This window comes from Vicia villosa, linkage group LG3 (assembly GCF_029867415.1).
Source record: "Vicia villosa cultivar HV-30 ecotype Madison, WI linkage group LG3, Vvil1.0, whole genome shotgun sequence".
Classification (NCBI taxonomy): Eukaryota; Viridiplantae; Streptophyta; class Magnoliopsida; order Fabales; family Fabaceae; genus Vicia; species Vicia villosa.
In genome coordinates this window covers 175,470,419-175,479,045 of record NC_081182.1, presented here as the reverse complement: position 1 = coordinate 175,479,045, position 8,627 = coordinate 175,470,419, and the positions used below count along the sequence as shown (strand labels likewise).

General features: G+C 32.7%; 1 protein-coding gene across 1 annotated transcript; it reads right to left on the bottom strand.

Annotated features, from left to right (window-relative positions):
• Positions 1-2,863: 2,863 nt before the first annotated feature.
• LOC131662599 (probable LRR receptor-like serine/threonine-protein kinase At1g74360) lies at positions 2,864-6,938 on the bottom strand. The gene is made up of 2 exons (XM_058932417.1): positions 6,613-6,938; positions 2,864-6,378 (listed from the first exon to the last, which is right to left on the bottom strand). Exons 1-2 carry the CDS (start codon positions 6,674-6,676, stop codon positions 3,203-3,205), a joined length of 3,240 nt encoding a protein of 1,079 aa, XP_058788400.1. The 5' UTR covers positions 6,677-6,938; the 3' UTR covers positions 2,864-3,202.
• Between the last annotated feature and the right edge of the window lie 1,689 nt (positions 6,939-8,627).

Genomic DNA, 8,627 nt, shown 5'->3' with positions numbered 1-8,627 from the left:
CCTGCAACAAAAGCTCTCTTTTAGTTCTTGAAGATTAGCCAGCAAAATCTCCACAAAACTTCCTGAGTTCAGCCCGGTGTAAAAGCTTTGATGGTTCAAGCTCAGTCGGGTGTAAAATCTCATCTTGGTTTGAGATCAGCCTGTGTAACATCTCATATCGGTTTGGTGACTATCCCTTGTAAAACATCGGTTCGGTTTGGAGAATAGCCAATATAAAACTCTATCTCAATTGAGAGAATAGCCAGTATAAAACTCTATCTTTGTTCGAGATCAGCTTGTGCAAAATCTATGTTTGATTTGGAGGATAGCTAGTCAAAACTTTATGTTTTATTTCGTTGGAAGTTAGTCATTAGAAAACTTGAAATACTTGTAAAAGGAGGTTTGTTGGAATATCCTACTAAAATCTCTCAAGATAATGGAAATTCTCAAGAAGAATTCTTTGGCGAAAGATTAGGTCATCATTTATACTTAACTTCTATAATTTGTTGGTTTCTTTCTCTTTCCCTTATCTCTTTTACTTTTAAGCTATTTTCCTTCCTTTTGTTTTCCATCAGTTTATTTATTACACTACTTATTTCATTGTTAGTTTTACAAATGGTTTTAAACTTTGATTTTAAAGATTTTTCTTTTGATCAACGTTTTTTAAATATACATAATTCATATCCTCTTGTGTTTGGATTTACATGTCCAATTGTATTTGCACCACCTATTTGGTTTCCCATGACCTCCGACTTTGGAATTGGAAGAGAAGGGATGTCATATTTGTCAATAACTTCTCGCCAGATTTTCACTTGGCGGGTGTTGAAAGGTGTAAAGTTATTGGAGTGCCTCCCACTATAATTGAAAGTCTCCATGTCCTTAGCGAGTGAAGTATAATGGCTCTGGCGTTGTTGTTCTGATGAGTTTGACTCATTGGCGGCAAGTTCTTTAACATCCATATGTTTCTTTTCTGCAATTATATATTCCTCTTTGTTAAAATACTCATCCCTTGAATATTTCTTGATTTTGATGCACCACTTTTATAGTTGCCTCATTGAACTGGGTGAGGTACTTCCTCAGGGACTCAGAGTGCCTCTTACAGACATTGAATAAGGTGGTTGTCAATTTTTTTGGAATTTACTCAGCAAAAAATGATGGACCACTTTCCTTGAGAGGACTTGATAACTAGTCACCGAAAGACGGGGGAGTTCATGAACCAACTCAGAGTTATCTTCTTGAAAGTACTAGACAAGAGCTTGTATTTCAAAGAGTGAAAGGCACCAATTATTGACGACCAAGTATTAATTATGATGATACGTTTCTATCGGTTTATTTTTCCATCAAACTTCACCAATGATGGTGGTTTGAAGTTTTACTGTATTAGAGTGTCCCAAATTTCATCAACGATATGTTGGGGATCTAGGACCTCGTCGTATTTTGTTAGGCGGTTATCATGATGACGTTGCTGAAGAGTCAAGATGTTACCCTGTAAAGTTTTGTTAGAACGATGTAATTCCTCTATAGTCTCTCTCATCTCCGCCATGGCCTCATTATCGGTGTTGCCGCTGCTATTAGTGGCGGTGATGCCTCGTATCACCATAATATAAAAGGGATTAGGAAATTGAATATTGAGTGAAGGTGTCTTATGTCAGTTTTACTAAAGCCATATGATGGACACCAATTGTACTTATGATAAATTCAATGATGGGAATTTTGCTTACGTGAGAGAAAGCAATAGATTCTTTTTTGTGTGTGCTGAATTTACAAAAAATGAATTATCTCTCCCAACTCTAAAGGTCAGGATATTTGTACACTTAGCTCATGGGCCAAGTTGTAGATAAAGAACCAGTTACGTCTCAAATGCTTGGCTAGAACATGGGCATAGATCGACTTAGTTCTTCCCCATTAGTAGGAGGAGTGGTTTCTTCCTTAAAGTATTGGCAATAACGACTCTACTCTTTAAGAAACATGTAACCTGACACGTATTAATATAATTGTAACTCAATAATATCAGTTTATGTCGGAAACCCATGTCTCAAGAAAAAAGGTTTGGTTCGGGTGATCTTATGACCCGTCATGTCACGCCTCCCTAATTCTCCTTCTGACCTCTTACAATGTTCTTGGGATGATTGAGCTATGGGTGAGTTTCTTCCAGGGTCCAATCAAATTTATCATAGTCCACACACACAGGGATAACAATTGACAGAGTTTGGGCCAGATACTATAGAATTTTCCTCATACCCGCATTTGGAAAAAATCATCGTACACGAGCCCATACTCATGTTGGAATCAATGTTTGTACCCTTATCCGTACCTTATGGGTACCTGAGTACACATACTTATGCTTGTTACACGTATTTCAAGTAAAAATAAATAGATCAACTATAAAATATCATATCATTTTAAGTTTTTTAACAATATTATAAAATAAAATAAAAAACTCTAAAGATTTTATTGTTGAACTGTTAATAAACAAACACTTATACTAAAATAAATGTGTAATAGTTTAATAGTGAAATTTTTTTTAAAACCGATAGAGCGGGCTGGATACTAAAATATTCATACTTGCTTACTGTACTGGATAATTATTTGATTTTTACCCACCTTTTGTTGATATTTTTTTTAGATACCCACTTATTGATTAATTAAATAACGCAATTTTAAGTGTTACAAAGTTAGATGTTAATAGCTAATTTGAGTTAAAGTCCTAAATTCTATAATTTGAAAATTAAATATAAGTTTCATTGGAACATTTTAATTGTTTCCTGTGACCTTACAGAAGTACATCTTCACTAATATAATTTTTTTCTTTAAAAAAAACATAAATCGAACTGATTGTCATATTAATAACAATGTACATCATACTTTTCAATGTAAAAAAACTGTCACATTAGTTTTTTAAGTATACTCACAAAACTAAAGAGTGGTGCTTATTATTCTTCAAAAGGGATTAAACTAAAACAAATGTTAAATTACAACAAAATTCCTAATTAAAGAACAAAATTGAACAACTTCTTCAAAATGAATGATGAAGTTCCTTTACACAATGGAAGAAAGAACTGTGCATGACATCTGTTATTCTATTATTCTATGTATACTGTATTGCAAGTTACACTATGATATCAACATTATTTTATTAAAAAAATTAAAACTATGTCATATACTTTCCTATTAATAAAAAAAAAAACTTACAATGTATATGAAAACAGTATGAGTTGAAGCTTCAATAGTTTGAATTTCTATGAGAATTGAATATCTTAATCAACATAGCTAGAACCTCTTTCATGTTAGGCCTATTTTGTGGTGAGTCATTTGTGCACTTTACTCCAACAAAAAGCAACTCAAACATCTCTTTTGCACCACCAACTAGCCCAAAATGACTCAATCCATTTCTACCAGAACCAATCACACGCCTAACACATTCAACCAAACATTCTTCACCTCCATCCACTGCTCTTCTCCCGGTCGCTAACTCCATGACCAACACGCCAAAACTATACACGTCGCCTTTTGTTGTAGCTTGCCATGTTAGTCCATATTCAGGTGCAACATATCCGACAGTTCCAGCAACAACTGTACTCACGTGGCTATCACCAACATCGACTACTCTAGCAAGCCCGAAATCTGTTACTTTTGCTTTGCCTTCTTTGTCAAGCAACACATTACTAGCCTTCACGTCTCTGTGCACGATCGGAGGGTAACATTCATGGTGTAGATAAACTAACGCTTTAGCCACATCAATCGCGGCTTCTAACCGCCTTTTATAAGTCAAGTTTTTCGTATCTGTTACTAGCTCTTCCAAACTTCCACCTCCTATGTACTCGTAAACTAGTAACTTTTCTGAACCGTATAAGCACCAACCGTAAAGTGTGACAAGATTTGGATGAGGCCACCCAAATTCTTGACCACTAAGGACTTTCATTTCAGCTTTGAATTCTTTCTCGCCTTCGGTTCCTTCCCTTTGTAGCTTCTTCACTGCCACTACTCTTCCGTCAGGAAAAACTCCTTTGTAAACCGTTCCGAAACCGCCTTTTCCTATGATTCTCTCTTCTTTGAAGTTGCTAGTTGCTTCCAAAATGTCGGCATGTGTGAAAACTACATTGTTCAAATGGAATATCTTGACAGTATCAGATAACCATTGTGACGACCCATAGCTACTTGAATCATTATGCTTTCGGTTTTTATCCTGCAGAAACTTTCTTTGTTCCTCGGACGGACTTTTCACCAAGAAGTAGACAGTTAGAGAAAGAAGTCCAGAAACCAAAATAGCTAGTGTTATAGCAACAAAAAAATACCATTTTGTTGCTTTTTTCATCTGTATGTGTAATGTTTTGTTTTTTCCATCTGGGGTGTTATCAAAGAATTTCGGAAGGTCTAAGAGGGTATCGCCTAAATAGGAATTTTTATCAAAAGTAAGCAAATGTCCGGTTAGAGGTACCGTACCAGATAACAAAGGATTATATGAGATGTTGAACCTGCTAAGCTCATCCAAGTTGACCAAACTTGTCGGAAATGCACCTGAGAAATTGTTCCAAGACAAATCAAGATTCTGCATGCACTTCATGTCACCGATTTCAGTTGGAATTTCACCTGAAAATTTGTTCCTGGTCATGTTCAAGACAATAAGTGGTAAACCACCAATCTCTTTTGGGAATTCGCCATTGAATCTATTGTCACCTAAATGCAACATACTGAAATTCACCATGTTCCCGATTTCTGAAGGAATTTCTCCACTAATCATGTTACCACTTAACTGAACATAACCAAATTTATGAGATGATCTAGAAGAAGGTTCTGATGAACACATAGGAAAAATTCCGTATCCTTTGAGTAATCGATCCCAAAGGGCTCTACAATTTTTCCGTGTTAAGATACTATACACGAAACTGAATGGAGGGTAATTAGCAGGTATCCAACTTCTCATCGATAAACATTCGCTATTTCCAGCAACAACACTGACCAAATTTTTTTGGTTTAATTCAAACGTCTCCATAGCATTTCTTCCAATTCCGGTCAACTCAGAAGGAAACTTTCCGGTGAGTTTGTTGTTTGCAAGGTTCAACCATAACAAACTTGAACAGTTACCTAACTCGTGCGGGATTTGACCGGTTAACGAATTGTTTGCAAGCATTAACCACAAGAGAGAATTCAACTTTCCTAAGCTTGCTGGAATTGGTCCACTGAAATTATTGAAAGCAAGTTCAAGTGCTTGCAATTTACTCAACTTCGCTAATTCAGACGGAATAGTTCCATTAAAGTTGTTGTTGCTTAATGTTAAGAATATGAGACCAGACATTTGAGAGATTTCGGATGGTAACGGACCTGAGAAGTTGTTGAAACATAAGTTTAATCTCGTAAGATTAGTCAATGTGAAAATTCCTGATTCATTCAACCCTTTAACATAAGAATTTGCGTGCAACAAAAGAAACTTCAATTGCTTGAATTTACCGAAAATCTCTTGTACCTCACCACCAAAGTTGTTCCTGCTCACATCCAAAATGAACAAATTGCTCAAATTCAAAAGTGTATCCGGAATATCTCTTGAAAAGGTGTTATTCTGCAAGAACAGTGATTTAAGACCAGAAATCGAACCAATTTCCCGAGGTATTTCACCGCTAAATTTGTTACTAGAAAGATTAAGAATCTCTAAATTCTTACAGTTAGCAACTTCCTTAGGCGGTTTACCGAAAAATCTGTTGACAGAAAGATCCAATTTTTCAAGACTACAATTCATCGGAAAAGCTTGAGAAGAAACATTCCCAGTTAGAAAATTCTCCGAAATAGAAAACTCTGTCAACCTCGAAATCCCATTCCATAAAGCACCACTTATATTATTTGTACTCAAATCCAAATACTTCAACCTTGAACATTCATCAAAAGACTTATCAATCCTACCAAAAAAATGATTATCCGAAACATTCAAACTAACCAAACCATCGCAATTATCACGAAAACTCAACGCAATATCCCCATGAAGTCTATTCGTCGACAAATCCAACGTTCTCAACTTCCTCAACCCCGTCAAATTCATCTCCCCCTCGAGAATATTATGAGACAAATTGAGAAACACAAGATTACTACACTTCATTAAATCCTCAGGAATCTCTCCGCGGAGAGTGTTCCACGAGACATCAAGATGCGCTAGTTCGCTTAGCTCAGAAAAATGATCAAACATCTTACCTGCAACCTCGCTCGCTGAAATATCAACACTCACAACCCTTGTTTCTCCTGTGATCATGCTGCATGAGATTCCTGACCAATCACAAGGATTTGAAGTGTTCATGTTCCATCTTATGTAACCTCCTTTATTTGAAACTGTTTGATTCTGCAAATAGGATTTTAGCTTCAATAGTACTTCTTTGTCTGTTTCCAATGAATAATCACCAAGAACTAGTTTACCTGTCAAATCAATAAATCAACACAAGAAAACCATAATTCACCTCGTGAAACGCGCAAACTAGAGAATAAAAACAGCATCAATTTTGAAAAACTAAACAATCCATAGCCTCTCAAACAGTTAGACCTCAGTCGTTAAATTAACCTGACACTTGATGATAAAGCTGTCAGGTTAATCCAACGGTTGAGGTTTAGTCTGAGAGACTGTAAAAAGGTTGGAGTTATTTTTGTTGGTACCTGAGAAAAGGATCAAGAGACAGAGAAACAAGAAACTCCATGAATCAGAATCTTGTTCTGACATTAATGATAGTTCAATTGTTGTATTATGGTTATTATGATTCTATGATGAAATTGAAAATTCATGTACTTGATGGTTAACCAAAAAGGAAAGGAAATTAGTTGAAGTGGAAGTGAATCTTCTTTATGAGATAGTGGAAGCCATTAAGATGATAAAGAAGAATTGAATGAAGAATAAAGGTTGATTTTTGTGTTTCTCTTTTGTTGAATTTTCTTTGGTGTGATATCATAGGATGTTATTTTAATGAATTGAATAATAATATGAACATGAAAGAACAATTGTTGTTATTTGTGAGTCCTTGTGATTCTTTGAATAATCTATATAGTAAATAAATGAACAAGTGTATAATAGTTGTACTAATAAATTATCATTCAATTTAGATTCATCAATCAATCATATCACATAATTTTTTTAAAAGTAATAGAGTCATTTAGCATTTATCACGTTCGTGATTAATTAACGGTGTAAAATTATTTTATATGTGTATCTTTTTTTCTCTTTTAACTATTATATGTTTATTATTTACTCCAATTTATAAAAATTATTTGTTTTAAAACAAATGTCACTTTTAGTTTTTATCTTAATGAAACACTTATTTTGTAACTATGTAACTATGTTTTATTTTTTTAAATAAAATATTTTATATTATATTAAGTTGTCATAGATTAACTGGAATTCGATATCATTACAAAATTATTAAATAAATTAGTTTAACCAAACATATAATATTAAATTTAATTATAATTTTAATTTTTCTGATTGATTTATTTTATCTGATTCCAAAAACTAATTCTGTTTTAAATTCAAATAATCTTTTATGTTTTATTTAAAATTTAAAGTGTTTATTTTTAAATTTATATTTAATATCTATAAAGTTTTATAAAAAGTTCATATTCGATTATTCATTACATTTCACATCTAAGACATTGTAATGGTTAATTTTATATATAAAATATAAATGGAAATCAAAATTATTTAAATATAAAATTAATTAATTAATTAGTTCTGTAAAGAAAATAAAATAGATGAACTAAAACCATAATTAAAAAATTAAAAAATTGTACACTATTAATTCATCACAATTATTTATAATTATTATTTTATATATAATTAAAGTAAAAAATAAAATTAATTTAAAATTCGACAATTACTATTTATTATTAGTGTAAAAGTATTTCACTGTATTTCAATTAAATTCAAAAAATAAGACTAAAAAAATGTGCGTGACTGATGTTTGTAAATTCTTAATGTCAAATTAGTTATGTAATGCGTCTAGAATTTGGGGATTATTTATTGACGAAAATGTTGTAAAAGTGACAGGGGAGGGAACAAGAAGCGCAAGAGTCATAGGAGGGACATTTTAAGATTAGGAGACAAAAGTGGGCGGTCGAGCCGCCATTGCTGACCGGTCCGACGAAAGAGTGGCTCGCACGGGTTTGACTCTTGTACGCCAAGATTAGTACTCCTTCCTTGCTTTTCTAGCCCAAACAAAAAGTGAATTCTTATACTCCGTGTTGTTTTTCTTCTTTGGCAATATTATAGGGAAGTTTCTTAAACTCCAGCCATGTATTTTCTAAGCAATTTATGAAAACTCAGATTTGTCTCTTTTGTAACACATTTTTTTGGATGCACTTTAAAATTTTCTTTTTTAAAAACTAAAATCATAAATAGAAAAATAGAAAAATAGAAAAATAGAAAAAACTTTATATTATTTAAAACAATCTATTTTTTGTCAAATAAAAATTTGATTAGATTTCTTCTTCTTATATTTGAATGAGTCATTTTAATGATAAAAATATAATGTTTTGAATCAATTTAAATTGATTTGAATAAAATTTAGTATGTTGATAAAGAAAATTGTAAGAATTATTAAAATGATGAAAATTTATGTAAGTATTATTGTTCAAGTTAAATTTAATAATTTTAAAATAAAATATAAAATTTAAGAATTTGA

What these genes read in the sequence shown, in the direction of transcription:
- LOC131662599 (XM_058932417.1), bottom strand. Translation starts at nt 6,676, where the DNA reads ATGTCAGAACAAGATTCTGATTCATGGAGTTTCTTGTTTCTCTGTCTC. An exon ending in TCTCTTGATCCTTTTCTCAG is followed by an intron (nt 6,379 to 6,612) that starts GTACCAACAAAA and finishes TTGATTTGACAG; the next exon opens with GTAAACTAGTTCTTGGTGAT.